This window comes from Myotis myotis, unplaced genomic scaffold (assembly GCF_014108235.1).
Source record: "Myotis myotis isolate mMyoMyo1 unplaced genomic scaffold, mMyoMyo1.p scaffold_m19_p_13, whole genome shotgun sequence".
In the NCBI taxonomy this organism is placed as follows: Eukaryota; Metazoa; Chordata; class Mammalia; order Chiroptera; family Vespertilionidae; genus Myotis; species Myotis myotis.
This window is the reverse complement of record NW_023416317.1, coordinates 6202281-6221139: the sequence shown is the minus strand read 5'-3', so window position 1 is coordinate 6221139 and position 18859 is coordinate 6202281. Positions and strand designations below refer to the sequence as shown.

Sequence of the window (18859 nt, the reverse complement as noted above, 5' to 3'; positions counted from 1 at the left end):
TTGTTGTAATTGGGACTTGATTATCAATGTCCTATTTGTGGGAGGGATCTCCCCTCCAACTTGCCACCAGAGGTTCAACCCCAATGTCGTCATGCCAGCTGTCCAGTGTTCAGGGACTCCTTAGTCCAGAGCCTGGGTCTGCCTTGAGTCTCACACCTTGATTGACCCTGTTCTGAGCTGTGCTTCTTTCCCCCAAGGAGCTGGTTCCACAAGTGTCAGCTGCAAGTGTTTAGGGTCCTGCTGACTTTTGTCTGCCTGAGCAGTCTGGGATGGTGTTTGCAGTGGGGGACCCAATATCTGATACCAATTAGATCAGGCAAAGACTCAAAGCCTCCAGAGACCAGCCTCTGCCTGGAGACTGACGGAATTCAGTCTTGAATATCCTTGTGCAATCATCCACAGGTGGGGTGAGAGGTTTTCCAACAGGGTGGGGCAATTGCTTCTGCCTGGAGGCTAGTTGTTATTCTGTATCTTAATGGGCCTCAGAAACTCCACAGTGTGGGGCAAGGGACTTTCCAATAGGGTGGGTCAACTGTCTTCCCCCCAGGCAAAAACAGCAGGATAACAAAAGTTTGCCTGAGAAAGGTATAACCTCCACAGTGTAAGGGAATGACTCAGCACAGAAAACTGAGGTGTCTGCCTTCCGAGCTCTATCCCAGGATCCCCCAACCATGGCTTATGTTTATACAGCTCCAGTCCACTCTGCTCTCCCTCTACTGGAGCACAAGTTGAGTCGCTGCACATGGAATTTTGTGCATTGGCCCTGTACTAAATATAAGCAGGGTGCTTGTATTGCCTGCCATCTCTCCCTGGCAGGCTGCAACCTTGCTGCTTTTCACAGCCAGATGTTCTGTGGGTACCCTCCTCAGGTCTGGTGCTCTCTGCTGGGAAGCCCAGCTTGGGGATTAAACCCCAGAGTTCTCAGTGGGAACCCCCCACAGCTGAGATAACCCTCTGGGTCTTCAGCTGCTGTCTGTGGGAGCCTGGCCAGCCCTTTAGTACCTCTGCCCCTCCTACCAGTCTTTGTGCGGTCTCTGCTTTCCATCCTCGGTTATCAGGGTTCTCTCCAGCTGGTCCTCAGTTGATTATTCAGGGTGGTTTTTCTGTATTTTAGTTGTAATTCAATTTGGTCCTGGGAGCATGTCTGTTAGCTTCCACCTACTCCCAATATACATCCCTAGTACATTGTGTTTTTACCTTGCATTTCCTTAATTATTCCAAAGTTGCAACTGTCACAGTGACGACTCCTGAGGTGCTTGGGGGCTGACCTTCTACTCACTCCCTTCCCAGCCCCTTCCCTTCTTCTCCTTCACCAAAGGCAGGCATCTGCGGCCTCCTGCTGTGCATCTTCCTTGTGGTCTCTTGGGACCCAGTGTGCCTGAGTCACTGGGAGGAGCAACAGAGTCGTCTGAAACCTCTAACCCCCATGGCCAAGTGGGCTTCCAGGGGATTGTGTCCTTCGACTCTTTTATAAAAGTCAATTCTATCATCTCTAAAGGCAAAAATCGTCTGGAGGTTTAAACAGGACTACTGTGGGGACAGAGCTACTATTTCTTGACTAATTATTTGACTTAATTGTGAGCACTCACAAGTAAGCTATTTGGTATGTAGCCACTTTCACCAACAAACAGCTGGGCTCAGACATCAACAAGTCGTCTTGGGAATGTAACTTAGTGCTATTCTAAAAGGAAAAAACACACTCTAAGTCAGCAGTTCTCAACCTGTGCATCGCGATCCCAAATTTGGGGGTCGAACGACCCTTTCACAGGGGTTGCCTAAGACCATCAGAAAACACATATAATTACATATTGTTTTTGTGATTAATCACTATGCTTTAATTATGTTCAATTTGTAATAATGAAATTGGAGGTCACCACAACATGAGGAACTGTATTAAAGGGTCGCGGCATTAGGAAGGTTGAGAACCACTGCTCTAAGTACTGTGTGGGGTTTAATGAGCATGGTGTGTGAGTTGAACAAGCTGAGGGTATTGGAATTTTGCCTTCTTTACACACACACAAGAAAAAAATCTCTCCTTTGTTTTTACCCCAGGTTATTTGCAGGAGTCTTCCCGCGAATGGCAGCCATCAGCTTGGGAGGTTTCATCTTTCTTGGTGCTTATGACCAAACACATAGCATGCTGTTGGAGCTTGGCAGAGAAAGCCCATGAACCACACGCCCACAGCGGGCAGCTGTGAGCACTCCCCTCCTGCAGCCACACCTTCAGTGCGGAGGTGAGAGCTCCCCCTCCCGCAGCTGCCAGGCTCTCTGAACGTGCAGGCACTGAAGCCCAGTCCTGCAGATCCATGCGGAGCATGACTTCCAGGCTACAGGCGACTGGGATGATGTCATCTACGTATTTGCCAGAAGTTAAGAGAAAACGATGCCGAGAGCAGTACTTTTAACAATTTTCTCAGAACCCCTGAATAAATAAGTTTGGTGATGCTGAGGCCGGCCCCTCCGAGCTTTCATTTGACTGTATCTGCCCTTTCTTTCCTGACCTGGGAGCAGATAGAAGGAAGACAGAGAGGGTGTGCTTTTGGAGGAATGGCTAGACGAGGACAGGAGACTGTCAGACTGACTGACTTCTTTGTAAGCTCACAGCTTTGTTTAGAAAGAGTGACTACAGGTGGCTATGAGCTGGTAACCCGGCTGTTCTCGATGACCCTCAGATTTAACCCATGAAAACAGAATTGAATTTGACAGAGGTGTTCAGTGGCCCAGGTGATCTATGAAAGCAAGCCAGCAGTAGCAGCTCAGTGACCGGTCGGCCTCATGGCTGGAGAGCAGAGGGCATGCTGGGGCCAGGAGGCAGCTGGGCTGGCTTCGCAGTGTCATTTCTTAGTTCCCAATCAGTCAGCTTTGCCTGGAGTTTTGAGCTCACCACGGGAGACAAAGTGATGGAAGGGGAAGGTCCCCGTTTCAGAGTTTGACTGATAAGCTCCAGGAAAACGAGTCCCTGGAACCGTGTACTGCCGCCGGGAGCTACGGTGTGCGATCTGCTCTGCTAAGTCATTCACTGATCCCAAAGGTAAGAAAAGGCAGAAGGACTGCACTGTCAGGGCATTTCTGGAATTCAGTGCCTAGGCGCCGGAGGCAGTGCTGGTTAATGTACACATGACCCGAGCCGCACACTTAACATTTATAAGTGAACTTTATTAAAGACACTTCACTGCCGCTTGTTAGACACTTCAATATTTTACATGTTTTTCAATGTACATTGTACCAAAATTTCTATAAATAAATAACTTTGTACATAAAAGTAATACTTCCTCTTTCACATTGCCTCTCAGAAGCAGCAAATTCACATGTTGTGGAAGTAACATCAGTTAACTGTTGAGAACAAAATTCTAAATGTGCTTACCTTTGGAACAGTGATTATCTGACAGTACATTAACATAGTAACCATTTGTCAATACCTGCCTTCAGCGCGCTGGCTGAAGGACCTTGCTTTCCAAGCTTTTAAGGACCTTGTTAGTTTGAACGCAGTTTTTCCTCAAATACCCATCAGCACTCACAGGTGATCAGCTCCAGGCCTCACAAGTGCAAATCCCCCAGAACCCAAGGCACGGGCTCGTCTGTGCAAGGGAGGGACGCACACAGGGCGCCCGGATCCTCGTGGAGATAAGCTCGCTCGCCCTGAAAGTAAGGACTTGATCCTCGTTCTCCCCTAACACCAACATAACACTAATTCCATTGGCAGAACTAAAGCATCACTATTGAAAAATCCACAGGTACCAACAGCAGCGACCTCTCTTATTAGAAAGCCTCAAATGACAAGTGATCCTGACAGACATTCGCTTTTGTCACGGAAGGAAGAAGGCTTAATTGTTCAGACCAAAGGCTGTGGTGATTAACAACCCCCATCTTGCTCGTTAAGAAAGAGCTCGAACCCATGAGGAAAGTCACTCAGTGCAGAGTACGTGACGTGAACAGGTCTGGGTGCAGGGAGGTCTGCGAGGAGCACCCACTGAGCAGGACTGACGTGAAGTCACTTCCGATGCAAACCCAGCTCTGCCTGTGAAGCATCCGGGTCTGCCCTGCCGTGTGCGATGGAGTCCGAGGGCTTCCTCCTCCCCCCCCCCCCCCCCCCCCCCCACACCCCAGAAGAAATGTGGTTTTTAGCGTCTATAAACTCCATCCATACATTAAGGCACCAGAACTATCCCCACATTCCAAAATGAAACAGCAACCTGGTAAGAAAAATATTGTCAAAACTGTACGATTTTTTCTGTTAACCATGCAATAAAGATTAAAATATCCTTTGTAAAAGATATATAATATATATGAAATCTCTGAAAACTCTTATGTACACAATAGCCTCTTGCATTCCGTGCTTCAGCTGCAAGTCCTTTAAACTACGGACACTCCCCTTGGAAGTTAAAACTGTACAGAGTGACGCTTGAACCCAAGCTTCCTCACAGTGCCTCCCTCTCCTCCCTGGAGACAGACAGCGCCTAGGCCCGCGGGGCGAACAGCAGCGGCCCGCTCCTCTTCCCGGGCAGCTGTCCTGTCAGTGGCGTGGACTCGGGACCGGAGTCACCTGCTTTGGGGATGTGTCCATTCAGCAGAAGCAAGCGCCGACCTTCGCTGGGGGCGTCGGGAGAGTCCAGGACGGCTCGTGTGAGCTCAGAACTGCCCTGGGTCACTGTCGAGGGCTGGGGGTCTATGCAGTCCGGCTCACACACCCCTGCGAACATCCATGGAGGGGCCCCTGCAAGAAAGGAGGGCCCATCAGACCTGGCCTGGCGTTTCCGTGCTGCCCCCTGCTGGGGACGGGAAGGCATGAAGGCTTACCTTTCCCCTCTGGAGGCGCCCCGGGCTTTCTCTTCCAAGGCGGCAGCATTCTGTCGTGGTTACTGGGGTAGAGGGACTCCCTGCAGTCGGGGGGAGACCCATCACCAGCCCCACTGTGGAGACTGTCCAGACGTGGAGAATGTTCTCGGTCACTCCCACGGGGTTCCTGGCTGCTCAGTGTACCTGGCTGTGTACTGTCCCTGGACGTCGGCTGAGGACAGAAGGCGTGTTCCTTGGAATAACTGTCCACATCAGTGTGGCTGTCACTGCTTACAGCGGGGCCACTGGGCTCTGCAAGACAGTGGAGACACTCAGCACCAGCGCCTGGGCCTCCACCCAGAGCCTGCTGCCCCCCTGCACCGGGGCGGGCCGCTGAGATCACTACAACCCCTTGGGGCTAAGGATGGGGTCTTCCATGTTTACTTCAGATTTAATTTCTTCATCAGACAACTGGGATCACAGGAAGAAACCCTATTTGAATGGCTCCTCGCAGCATCAGGAGCTTCTGACCATCAGCAAGGAGCCTCCACAGGGCCCTGCTGAAAGGTCGGGCCTGGCGCTTCACTGGCGTTGCTTACATATCTGGAAAGTCTGTGCCCACAGGAGTATTTTAGAGACATCCTACTCACACTCAGAGAGCCAGGCCCCACACCACTTCCTGTTTGGATATGAAAACCCAATCCTGGGATGGCCTTAGACCCATAATGCCTCTCTCTGAGGTCAACCCAGATTGGGATCTGAAGAACAAAACACTTCTCCTGAGAAAGCATCTCACCCATCTTCTGTGGACCAGGTGTGCCAGCGGCTTTCTCTGTCGCTCTCCACGGCTCCTTGCTGTACCCAACACAGAGCCGGGGCGGCCTGCACGCGATGCTGGGAGCATCGGCCTCTGGAAAGAGGCCTGCGTCTCTCGGACAGACACCTGCAACAGAGTTCCACTGTTGGAAGCGCTGGGCTCAGCATTTCCCGGGCACACTAATGAAAAGAGTGGGCGTCACTGCTAGAAGACAGGCGTTTCTAGAACGCCCCTCCGAGGGGTGGCCCAGGCTCATTACTGAGACTCCTTCCCAGTAGCAGGCCTGCCGCAGCCGCACAGGAGGCCCTGGGGGCCAAGCTTGCCGAGCACACGCTGTCCCCCACGAGTGGCTTGTGGGCGCGCACGAGAGCTGCTGAGAGGAGACAGGGCTCTTAGCAAGAGACGCTGAGCCCCATGGAAGGACTTTCTGGAGGGGCGGGGTTTTAAGCTTTGCAGAACTTGCACAGGGAGGTCCAAAAACCCAACAGGCTCCAGTCACCTGCCTCCCAGGTCAAACATGCTCAATGTAATGCCATGGGAACAGTTGCATCAGACTTGGTGGCTTTACCATTGCTCTCGACGTGCCCATTGGCCTGATGGCCACCCTCAGTCCTGAGCACAGTGTCCTGTCGGTCAGAAAGGGTCCCCTGAGAAGAGAGGTAGCTCGGAACATCCGGTGGCACAACGGTCTCATCTGCAAGGAGACAGGGCAGTCACCCCCAGGTCCCAGTCCTCTGTGGTGACAAGGACACAGACACAGGACCCTCCCCACCACCCCCATGGCAGCAGTCACAGCCGTGCAGAACCTGGAGTCCTGCTCAGGAGGCCTCCCCAGTGCACTTCCCAGCCAGGTGTGAAAGGTGTGGCCATCAGATCCGAGTGCACAGACAGAAAGCAGTGATGGGAGAGAGTCAGAGCTGATAGACACAGAGTCGCGCAGTAACGGCCCGCCACGGCAACGAGGCACACGTCCAGGACGCCTCTGACCACCCCAGGTAGGAGCCTGCAGCGCTCACGGTGCTGCACTTGACAGTCTTCCCATTAAACGTCCCATTCCTGGGAGTTAAAACAGTGCCAGGCACACTAAAGCTCACTGTCCAGAATGGCTCCAGGTTCCCCAAGGTTCTAGAGCAGCGGTTCTCAACCTATGGTCGCCAACCTGTGGGTCGAGACCCCTTTGGGGGTCGAACAACCCTTTCACACGGGTCGCCTAAGACCATCAGAAAACATATAATTACATATTGTTTTTGCGATTAATCACTATGCTTTAATTATGTTCAATTTGTGACAATGAAAATACATCCTGCATATCAGATATTTACATTACGATTCATAACAGTAGCAAAATTACAGTTATGAAGTAGCAACAAAAATAATTTTATGGTTGGGGGTCACCACAACATGAGGAACTGTATTAAAGGGTCGCGGCATTAGGAAGGTTGAGAACCACTGTTCTAGAGTTTGCATATACAGGAAGCCCTGGCCCAGCCTTCCCAACTGTCCCTGCTTTCCTCCCCCGGAAGCCAGCCGCCAGCAGGGCACCTGTGTTGGTGACACTGTACTCCTCCCTCTTCCGCCTGGTTTGGTAGATGATGCACACCCAGACTAAGGACGTCAGGACCACGCTGCACACCACAGCGATGGTGAAGATGCCCACGGTCGTCCCGTCCTTCCTGCAGCCAGGGCTGGGCAACACACTCAGCTGGCTGTGCGCCCGCTCGGTGCCCAGGGCATTGGACATCTCACAGGTGTACCGGCCCGCATCCTCGGCCCCCACGTTCTGCACAACGAGCAGCTGGTTGCCGGGGGTGAAGTGGTGACGCTCGGTGAGGCTCAGAGGGCGGTCCCCTTTGAACCAGGTGATGCGGGGCGGGGGGCTCCCAGCCGCCTTGCACTGGAGCGCCACCGTCTCCCCTGTGGACACCACACGGTCTTCCAAGGGCACCGCCAGGGATGGGGTCTCTGCAAAGCAGAGACAGGACCGTTATTCTGTGGGCCTTGGGCTCCTGGACAGACAATCCAACTCATTAGCAAAGGCCGCACGAGACCTTTCACCAGAGGGCAAACTTTCTGGGCCCTGCTAAACTGGCCAAGTCTTTCCCAGGTGAGGTGGCTGCAGCAAGGCAAACGAGCTCCCACCTACTGTCCCCAGCTCTCCCGTGACGGCCCGTGTCCCCATCTGCAGTCCCAGCTCTCCCATGACGGCCCGTGTCTCCATCTACAGTCCCAGCTCTCCCGTGACGGCCCGTGTCTCCATCTACAGTCCCCAGCTCTCCCGTGATGGCCCGTGTCCCCATCTACAGTCCCAGCTCTCCCGTGACGGCCCGTGTCTCCATCTACAGTCCCAGCTCTCCCGTGACGGCCCGTGTTTCCATCTACTGTCCCCAGCTCTCCCGTGACGGCCCGTGTCTCCATCTACAGTCCCCAGCTCTCCCGTGACGGCCCGTGTCTCCATCTACAGTCCCCAGCTCTCCCGTGACGGCCCGTGTCTCCATCTACAGTCCCCAGCTCTCCCGTGACGGCCCGTGTCTCCATCTACAGTCCCCAGCTCTCCCGTGACGGCCCGTGTCTCCATCTACAGTCCCCAGTTCCCCCGTGATGGTCGGTGTCTCCCTGTCCCTTTCAGAGCAATTCTCATCTAGTGTTTTATACCTAAGCCCTATTTTATTAAAAAAAAAAAATCTTATAAAGCAGCCTAAAATATTCAAGTATGAACCACCAGCACACTGCCCACACCAGGCTCCACAAATGGTTGAAGAATATGGACTCTAGGTATCTGTGAAGTTTAAGAAAATCTGTCACCCACACCCACACGTATACACCGAGTGTAGCCGCAGGCGAACCTAGGACAGTCAGGGTGGCGTTGGCCGAGATGGAGCCAGCCAAGTTCTGGGCGGTGCAGCTGTAAACCCCCATGTCATCGAGCTTCACGTCCGTGATGAAGAACACGTCATCGTCAGGCATGACGTGCATGCGTCGCTCACGAGCGGCGGGGAAGTCAGTGCCTCCATCCTTCTGCCAGGCGATCTGGGGGTTAGGGTGGCCGGTGGCAGCACACTCGAGGCGGGCCATGGTGCCAGTCCGGATGGCGATGTCGTGTGGCATTTTGGTGAACGATGGTAACACTGTAACACAGTCAGGTCAGGTCACGGGAAAGCCAGAGCCACGGACAGGAAAACCCTCAGGCAACAGCCCTCCCATGTCTGGGTGTCGCTCGCCACTTTACCACCCTGCGTGCCAAGGTCTGCCTACCCCCAGGAAAGCCACCTTGGAATGAGCAGCTGCAGGTCCCCCACGCTGTCGGCTGCTCGTGGCCACAGCAGAGCACTTCCATCAGTCTCTCTGGTACCCGCCCCTCGCATGGTAATCAGTCTGTCCCAGGACACCCCGTGAATGCAGGCCTGGTGCCTGCCCACCTTAAGTACCGGCAGGAGAGCCTGGGAAACCAAACTGCTACTCCAGCAGGAGGCACTGACGGGAGGGGGAGGTGCCCGCCCTTGCCCCTGGAGAAGCGGGAGAGCTCCCTCCTGAAGTCCTGTCTGGAGGGTGTGGGCCAAGGCCCTGCACACAAAGCTGAAAGCACTTGTCCCACACGTTGACCCCCCCCCCCCCCCCCCCCCACGGTCAGCATCCAGCACGGCCTGTCAAGGTTATTTGCTGGAGAGGCTAACAGCTCACTGAGTTTTTGAGAAACAATGAGGATTCCCCCAGAAAAGCCAAAAGAACCAGCCAGTGTGGTGACGGGTATGTTTTCCTGTGGTCTGCAAGGCCCTGAGAACGCACTGGTTCCAGCACTTTTTAATTAGAAGCTTAATAATCAGGGACATCTCATTAGGCTAAGGGGGGTTGGGTGGCTAACTCCTCCTCTGCCCTAAACAGTTGTGAAGAAGCCAACCTGACAGGCTCCGAGACTGTGTCCCCAGTGAAAACCCTTGTCAAACACCCGCAGGACTGACTGCTTGCCCTCAGGTTGCACTCACACCAGCCTTGCCCTCCACAGCCTCTGGGAGGCGGGCGCGGCTGCCCCACCGCTGGCTGACCTGCCCCGGGCTGGCCTCTGCTCCAAGGCTGTGCCATCTACTCAGAGGGCGCGGCCACTTCCCCAGGATCAGGTATCTTGGATCTGGATACCAGACATTTGTTTTATGGAGGATAATAAATGGATAAAAAAAAGGCTTAGGCCCACAATTTCACTTAACATAGTAAGTGGACAAAAGTTATTTTATCCCCAAAACAAGGACTCCACTGAGAATCTTCAAAGCTTCCCTGGGGCCCACCCAGGCAATGGTGACGCGCGTGCAGGCCATCTCAGTCCTCCGCACGGTAACAGAGGACGGCCACGTGTGGATGTGCAGGAGCCGAGCACAGGGCAGCCGGGGGGTGCCTGCGTACCGTTCACAGTGAGCCTGGCCTTGTGCGAGTAGGTGGAGCCGAAGTGGTTGGTGATGATGCACTGGTAACGGCCCTCGTGCCCGAAAGTGACGTGGCGGAGGTGCAGGATGGTGGTGTACTCCATCACCTCCCCGTCCTGTGCCCGCACGTGGGCAAAGTTCTCCATGTCGGCGTCGGCCAGGACCTCACTGTCCTTCTTCCAGGCAAAGGTCATGGGGGAGCTGCTGCTGCTGGCTGCCGAGCACGTGAACCGGACGTCCCTGCCCACCACGGCCACCGTCGTCTCCGGCTGGGTGATGATCTGTGGCTTTGGCAAGTCCTCTGGGGAGAGAAGAGCCACTGTAAGTCACCAGGCACTTAGGACCCAGAGGCACCAGCTGCCGTTCCACAGGGACAGCACGTCCTCAGCTCCACCGAACACGGGGGCACTCCCACCTGGGGAGCCTGCCTCGTCCAGTTTTACACCCACGAGTGGCGATCGCCTCGGAAGTCACGCACGCCTTGGTCACAGATCAGTCCACTGGTGCTCCACCGCAAAGCACCCAGCGGGCTCCCTAAGGCTGCAAGCAGCTTTACTTGCTCATTTAGCACACTGAACAGTCAGGACCTCCCGGATGAGAATGCACAGGCCTCATCACAAGCTTTCCTCTGAAGCACTCGCAGGTGTCAGAACGCAGACTTGTGAAAATACGCACCTCTGTCAGGGCAAGGAAAGCACCAGCAAAAGGGTCAACTGCTTCAGAATTCTGGAAAAAAGTTATTTTATCCCCAAAGACTCCACCAGAGGCTACAACAACCCATGGGGTGTGGTCAAGAAAATGCATGAATCTCTAGAAGAAAAGTGAACTTTGTGGTATTTTATCCTGCTCTCCAGCTCTGTGGTATCCTGGGAGCCCAGCTGCTAAGCAATCACTGAAGGGCAGGATGGGTTTGGAGCCTCCCCCTAAGCCCACCCTCAGGTGTGTCTTTATCTGACCGATGCCCTGTGCTCAGCAAGGGGAGCCCCACCCTGAGGGCATCTGATGAAATCAGCAGCCTGGTGGGCAGTGATACCACTGGGGCACCAAGAGGCTGGTCGGAAACAGAAATGGAAACCAGGCGACCGAAGTGCTGACCGGGCTCTGGAGAGGTCCACCATGTTCCTGAGGACCGAGAACGCATGTGCAGGGCTGTGTGCCCCCAGCAAGGGCCTGGAGGCCCAATTCCTCGCCTGCAACCGGCCCTAACTGAAGATCCGTGCAAACAGAGTGATGCTGGGCAAAGGACGGAGACTTCCTGGTTGACGGGACTTAAGGATGTAACCAGGGAGACCTCAGTGGCTACACAGACAGGATTTATAACATCTGTCCAGAAAGTCACTGAACAAACAAGCGAATTAACAGGACAACAGTACACCTGGGGGACGAGAGGGACACTGATTTCCAGTTTCCATATTTTATTTTATTTTATTTTTAATATATTTTATTGATTTTTTTATAGAGAGGATGGGAGAGAGATAGAGAGTTAGAAACATCGATGAGAGAGAAACATCGATCAGCTGCCTCCTGCACATCTCCCACTGGGGATATGCCCGCAACCCAGGCACATGCCCCTGACCGGAATCGAACCCGGGACCCCTCAGTCCGCAGGCCGACGCTCTATCCACTGAGCCAAACTGGCTTCGGCCAGTTTCCATATTTTATTTTAAATGTTCGGTTTTCAACCAAAAACTACAAAGCACACAAAGAAACAGGAGAAAAAAATCAACAATGTCCTCAAGGAAGCTCAGATCTTGGCTTTAGTAAAGAAAGACTTTAAATTGGCTTTGTAAATATGTCCAAAGAACTAAAGGAAACCAGGTCTAAGAAAATTAAAGGAAAGTATGCAAATACTTTCCTACCAAATAAAGAATACCAATAAAGAGATATAAATTGCAAACATGATCCAAATCTAAGTGTTGGAGTTTAAAAGTATAATAACTTAAATGGAAAACTCACTAGAAGGGCTCAAGAGCCAAGCTAAGTGGGCAGAAGAGTCAGTAAACTTGAAACAGGTCAATTGAGAGAATCCAGTCTGAGAAACATCACAAAGGAAGAATGAAGGAAAGTGAAGGGAGCCACAGAGGCCTGTGAGACCGCACTAAGCATGCAAACACTGGGAGTCTAAGAAGAAGAAAGAAAAGCAGCAGAAACAATATTTGAAGAAATAATGGCCCCAAACTTTCCATAGTTGGTGAAAAACATGCATCTACACATCCAAGAAGCTCAGCAAACTCCAAATAGAATAAATTCAGAGACCACACCCAGGTGCATCACAGTCAAGCTGCCAACAGAGAATCCTGAAAGCAGCAAGGTCAGCAACTCATCACACACAAGGTACCTTGGTAAAGTGACAGCTAATCTCTCACCAGAACCACGGAGGTCAAAGGCAGCAGGAACACACAGTCCAAGCACTGGAAGAGAGAGAATGCCAAAGAAGGATCCTACATCCGGCAAAACCATCCTTTCAAAAATGAAGGCGAAAGTAAATTATTCTCAGGTTTAGAAAAAAAACAGAAACCTAAGACAATTCATTGCTACCAGACCTACTTTACAAGAAATACAGAAGGAAATCATTCCGGCTGAAATGAAAGGGTAAGAGCAGAAAGGAGAAGACTCAAACTTTGGAATTAAAGAAGGGACATTACTACCAACTTCACAGCAATGAACAAGGATACAGGGGCTACTGTGAATAACTGCCCACAAACTAGACAACCAGTTTGAAATGCACAAATTCTGAGGAAGACACAAGCTACCAAAACTGACTGGAGAAGAAATGCATAATTTGCATAGTTCTAACAAGTAAACAGACTGAATTAATAATTTTAAAACTTCCCACAAAGAAAAGCCCAGACCTAAAAGGTACTACTGTTGAACTTTACCAAACATTTAAATAAGGATTATCAGCAATCTTTATAAACTCTTCCCCAAAAACGTATTAGGAGGGAACACTTCCCAGCTCCATTCTCTGAGGCAAGTATTTTATCTGTTAACAAACCAGACAAAAACATCACCAAAAACAAAAAAACTACACACCTTTACAAGTGAAAACTCAACAAAATCCTCAACAAATATACTAGCAAAACAAATCCCACAACATGTAAAAAGAATCATATAGCATGAACGAGCTGGATTTATCCCAGCAATACAAGGCTGGCTTAACATCCACAAATCAAGGCATTACACCATTATCAAAAAAATAAAGGTAAAACCCACCTGATCTTATCAACAGGTGCAAAAAAAAGCATCTGGCAAAACCCAACACCCTCTCATGAGAAAAGCTGAAATGTTTTTATGAACAAATTATAAATAGAAGGGAACTTCCACAACTTGATAAAGGTCATCTAAGAAAAATCCACAGCTAACATCAGACTTAATGGTGAAAGACTGAATGTTTCCCCCTAAGAGCAGAAAAAAAGACAAGGATGTCTACCCTCATCACTTCTACTCAATAATGTACTGGAGATTCTAGCCAGAGCAATTAGGCAAAAATAAATAAGTAAAAGAGAGCCAGACTGGAAAAGAAGTAAAAGTATCTTTTTCCAAATGGCATGATGATCACATATAAAGAAAACCTAAGGAATTTACTGAAAAACTATTAGAACTAATAAATTATTTCAACACAGTTGCAGGATACAAGATCAACATATAAAATTCAATTGCATTTCTATGCACTAGCAATGAAACTTTAAAAATGAAATCAAGAATACCATTTAAAATAGCTCCAGAAAGAATTTTTAAAATGTGTACAATGAAAACCACAAAACACCACTGAAAGAAATTACAGAAGAGCTACAAAACAACAACAAAAACCACACGAAAAGCCATCCCACTTTCATGAATTAATATTAAGACAGCAATACTCCCCAAATTAATGTACAGGTTCAATGGAATTCCTATTTCAAAATGCCAATTGTGTCGATTGCAGAGGTTGACAAGCTGATCAAAAACTTTATAGGGAAATGCAAGAGAACCACAATAGTCAAAATATTCTTCAAAAAAACAAAAGTGAAGTCTATGTGGCAACTAAAACCATAAAACTCTTAGAAGGAAAGGCTCCGTGGCCTTGCCTGAGGCAGCAGTGTCTTAGATCTGACACCAAAAGCGGAAATGGCAGGAGAAAAAATAGAGAAACTGGACTTTATCAAAATTTAAAACTTTTGTGCCTCAACCATCAAAAAATGGAAAAATAATGCACAGGTTGGGATAAAATATTGGCAAGTCATATATCTGATGAGGGTCTAAATCTCGATATATAAAGAACTTTTCAGCTCAATAAAAAGACAAACATAAGCAAAGGATCTGAACAGCCATTATTCTAGAGCAGATTGTGTGTGTGTGTGTGTTCAATGACGATATGAAAACATGATCAACAGCAGTCATTAGGGAAATGCAAATAAAACACAATGAGCTCTGGCCAGTGTGGCTGTTGGTTGGAGTATCGTCCTGTACACTGAAAGGTGGTGGGTTCGATTCCTGGTCAGCACACGAACTCAGGGTGTGGGTTCAATCCCCCATTGAGGAATGTGCGGGAGGCAACTGATCGGTGTTTCTTTCTCCCCAACCCCCACTTCTCTAAAATCAATGAAAAACATATCCTCGAGTGAGAATTAAAAAAATATATAGTGGAAAAAAAAAACAACGCACACTGAAAATCCACTTCACATCAACTATTATAGATAAATTAAGAAGTAACAAATGCTGACAAGGACGTGGAAAAAGCGAAACCCTCATACACTGTCGGTGGCTATGAAATGATGCAGCCACTTTGGAAAACAGTTGGCAGTTCCTCAAAAAGTAAAACAGAGTTGCCATATGACCCAGCAATTCCACTCCTACTTATGTACCCAAAAGAATTCACACAAAACTTGGACACAAATATTCATAGCAGCATTGTTTACAATAACCAAAAAAGAGGAACAACCTAAATGTCCATCACTGATAATGGATAAATAACATGTATATCCATACAATGGATTATTATTCAGCCATTTATAAGAATGAAGTACTGATACATCCTAAAAAATTATGCTGTGAAAAAAGCCAGGCACAGAAGACCACATATTGTACGGCTCCATTGACATGAACCATCAAAAATACATAAAACAGAGAGATGGAAGCAGAGCAGCGGCTGCGGGCCTGGGACATGGAGCACATTTAGGGGTGACGAAAACCTTTTGGAATTAGTAGTGAGGGTTACACAACTTTTCAGTATTCTAAAAACCACTGAATTGTACACTTTACAGGGGTGAATTTTATGGTATAAAAATTCTATTTATCTTTAAAAAAATAGCTTTATTGAAATAGAATTCACCTGTTTAAAGTATGTAATTCCATGGTTTGTACTATATTCACAAATATGTGCAACCATCATCACAGTTGATTTTAAAAACATTTTCACCACCTCCAAAAGAAACCCCATGCCTGTTGACCACCATCCCTTCTCCCACCGTCCCCCCAGCAACCACTGATCTGCTTGCCACCTGCACTGGTTTTCCTATTCATGTGACCGCAATCCTACAACATGTGGTCTTTCGTGAGGTTCGTCTGTGTTGTATGCCTGACTCCCTCTGTGATGGCCCAGTGACATCCCACTGCATGGCTACGCCACGTTTTATCTGCCCATTCAGCACCTGGTGGGCACTGGGTTAGCTCCACTTTTTGGCTATTCCGAGTCCTGTTGCTATGAACCTTCGTGCACAGGTGTCCATGTGGACGTCCGTTTCCATCTCTCTGAGTAGAGAGCTATGAGTAGGATTGCTGTTTGGTTGTTTAAGGAACTGACAGACTGTCTCCAAGCGGCTGCACCATTCCCCCGCCCCAAGGGGGCTCTGTCTCTCCCCACCCGCACCCTCACTTGTTATCTGAACTGATTCCTGTGGTCCTTCTAGTGCATGGGTCCTCAGACTTTTTAAACAGGGGGCCAGTTCACTGTCCCTCAGACCTCTGGAGGACCGGACTATAGTTTAAAAATAAAACTATGAACAAATTCCTATGCACACTGCACATATCTTATTTTGAAGTAAAAAAACAAAACGGGAACAAATGCAATATTTGTATTTGCATGTGGCCCGCGGGCCGTACGTAGTTTGAGGACCCCGCTCTAGTGGGTGTGATGCTCACATCTCCATCTTATAAAAAATGAATGGGAGACTAGCACAGAGCTTGCACCTTTGCTCTCTGCCAGTGTTTCCATGGCTCCCACCCATACCCGATGACACCTGGGTGGGAGCCCAAGGGGTAAGAGGTGCTACAGCCCAGAACATGCCAGGGCCACAGGCTGGAGGCTACATGCGACATATAAAGGGAAAGGAGAGGGAGAGAGGGCAGAGCACTCGACCTCAGAGAGCTCTGACCATCCTGGCGCCCTAAGGACCAGGCCCTGAGGAGCATCTGCCCCAGGGGTGAGAGCCACGTGCACCCCACCTTCTGCACGGAGCTCCCAGGAGACTGATCAGTAAGAAAAGCTGCTACCGCGTTGGCAGGGTCTTTAAGGCTGTGCTGGACTGATCGGGAGAAAGGTGGGCGGGCACACGGCTATGACTGTGCGCACAAAGTAGGGCCAAGAAGTAGCCCACAGGGGCCCCCATATCACTAGGGGTGCTCCTGGGTATGATCACCAGAGCAGGGACCGGAGCTCGGGCAGACGGGGAGGAGCGATGGAGGCAGCTGGACTCATGCTGGCCCAGCTGCTCCAGGCAGGCCTGGGACCCCCACCCGCTTCGCTCCTGCTCAGAGCACAGACCAGGAACAGCGCACAAGTGGTCATTCTCGGAACACGTCTCCCTGGCCACGGCACTATTCCTATCTGCGCTGGAGCCCAACCACCCCTGGGCAAGAGCTGCGTTCCAACAATCAGAAGGAAAAGGAATTTCAAGCTACAAGTGCAGATTCAGTGGTTTGAGAAACAGCAAGAGGGCAAGTCAACATGAAGGAATTATTTTTACTACAGCGCATGTTCTCCTGGGACTCGTTCTTCCTGCATTTAACCTTTCATTCTTGGGGTTGGAAAGAAACACATTAAAACCCAGGCTCCGACACTGAGCAAATCCATAGCCACACCAGGCCCCAGAGCCCTCCTGAAATAACAAACTATCTTCCTGTAACTGATTACTCTGATTTGTAACTGAACCACCCCACTCCCTTCTGCCTAAAGCGTGGACTCCAAGAGCCGCATAAGGAGGCGGCCTGGCCGTAAACACCACGTGTGGTTTCCGTGGGAGGCAAGCAGCACCCAGCAGCTGATGGAAACCGCTCTGGTCACAGGAACCACCCCATGACGAGCTCCTGGCTCCGCGCCCGGCACGGGAGACGACCACAGACGGGCTTACCACACACGAAACTCTCCGGGGGCACCGAGAAGATGCTCTGGCCCTGCAGCGCTTCCGGGTGGGCGCAGGTGGCGGTCACGGAGGCCTGCAGCGTCCGGCCCAGCAGCCACGAGGGCAACCACCGGAGCTGGCAGTCACACAGGAAGCTCTCGCTGCTGATGCGGCTGCAAGAGAAACAGAAATGCTCAGCGCCACAGCGACCCGTCGCCTGGTCAGCTTCTGCCGCTCGTGCAGCAGGTTGATGGGCATGGTTCCCTCCCGGTCCCTCTGCGGCCACAGGCCATCCACCTGGAGATGCTGGTAAAACGCAGCTTCTGGCTGCGTAGGCGGGGTGGACCCACGACCCTGCATCTAACACGCTCTGGGTGACACTGGGACGCGGGCCCGAGCACCACGTGCACAGCACCAGCCGCGTTCAGACACGTCCTCCGACCGCCATGCTCTGCCGTGACCGGGACGCTCACGCTCCGGGCCTGAGAGCAGGGCTCCTGGTGAACAAGGGAGCCGCAGGGGGCCTGGGACCGTGATCTCCATGCTGCACCAGTTCTGCGGAGGCGCCACCTCTACACGACGGTCCCTTGTCTGGCAGGGCTGCGTGTTTCCTCGGAGGCGGGCCTGGCCCACACTCGTCCGCCCGCGTCGCTGCGCCAGCACCAGGGAGGCCTGCGGCTCCGCTCCCAGAGCTGAGCTCACCGCGCTGCCGGGGCATGGGAACGCGCCACTTTGGTTTTGTGAGGCTCCAACCAAAACAGAGAATATTTTCATTTTCATTTCTTAGCAATTGAGGCTCCGCCTTTGAACAGAAATCGGAATCGCCATCTCTGGACATTCCTTCCTGCACAGTCACTCGAAGACAAGCCAACCCAGGGTCTCACTGCCCTGTTCCCAGGCCCAGGAGACACCGGGGCTCCTGGTCACACCCCGTCCCCAGGACACGCGTGCCTGGAAACTCCAAACGTGACAGGGGCCAACACCACGCCATCAGCCTCCGTCTCACCCACCATCTTCCTCCGACGCCGGCACAGCTCCCTTGTTTCACTGTGGCTGCTGAGGTCACAGCCAGGGAGCGAGGCTGCAGCCGCTCAGCCACATCACACCTTCGCTTCCCGCCCCTCCTGCCGGCCCTGGTTAGCGGGGCATCTTCACTGACCAAGCTTACTTTGGGAAGAATCTTTTTAAAGACAGAGCAATTGCCTCAAAGCCATGATAAGTGGGATGCTGGCCCAGGTCAGACCTTCAAATCAGCATTAGCTTTTATCTGAACTTGGGGGGCAGGTAGCTCTGTGCTTAGACCTCGGGGGGCTGTTCTGCTGCAGAGTCAACGGCCTGGTGACGAGGGGAGCGCTCCCTGTAAGGAGCTCACGGGTCCCCCCAGGAGGGGTCTGGGTGCCGCCCCTTCCTCTCAAGCAGCAGGACGGCCTGGTGCTCGGACATGTGTCCAGCCAGACACTGGGCCTTCCGGTGCGGCGGTCGGCACCCAGAGGGGGACAGGGACCGATTTCATCTGAGCCACAGGAACACACTGG

General features: G+C 51.3%; 2 protein-coding genes across 12 annotated transcripts in view; one reads left to right on the top strand and one right to left on the bottom strand.

The window, feature by feature from the left end:
* SLC25A26 (solute carrier family 25 member 26) overlaps positions 1 to 2450 on the top strand; it is a 160853-nt gene extending 158403 nt beyond the window's left edge. For 3 of the 4 annotated variants that reach the window (XM_036331627.1, XM_036331626.1, XM_036331629.1), the window contains one exon: positions 2053 to 2450. In XM_036331627.1, coding sequence (XP_036187520.1) covers positions 2053 to 2170 — 118 coding nt within the window. In that variant the 3' untranslated portion in view covers positions 2171 to 2450. The remainder of the gene's footprint in view (positions 1 to 2052) is intronic. The other variant, XR_004971449.1, reaches the window with a different exon arrangement.
* A 1657-nt stretch (positions 2451 to 4107) lies between these two features.
* The window catches only part of LRIG1 (leucine rich repeats and immunoglobulin like domains 1), a 101585-nt gene continuing 86833 nt past the window's right edge, over positions 4108 to 18859 (bottom strand). For 5 of the 8 annotated variants that reach the window (XM_036331617.1, XM_036331620.1, XM_036331619.1 and 2 more), the window contains 8 exons: positions 17334 to 17497; positions 9986 to 10306; positions 8437 to 8718; positions 7136 to 7555; positions 6162 to 6287; positions 5573 to 5719; positions 4798 to 5088; positions 4108 to 4714 (listed from right to left, as the gene is read on the bottom strand). In XM_036331617.1, coding sequence (XP_036187510.1) covers positions 4458 to 4714; positions 4798 to 5088; positions 5573 to 5719; positions 6162 to 6287; positions 7136 to 7555; positions 8437 to 8718; positions 9986 to 10306; positions 17334 to 17497 — 2008 coding nt within the window. In that variant the 3' untranslated portion in view covers positions 4108 to 4457. The remainder of the gene's footprint in view (positions 4715 to 4797; positions 5089 to 5572; positions 5720 to 6161; positions 6288 to 7135; positions 7556 to 8436; positions 8719 to 9985; positions 10307 to 17333; positions 17498 to 18859) is intronic. The other 3 variants (XM_036331621.1, XM_036331623.1, XM_036331625.1) reach the window with 2 other exon arrangements.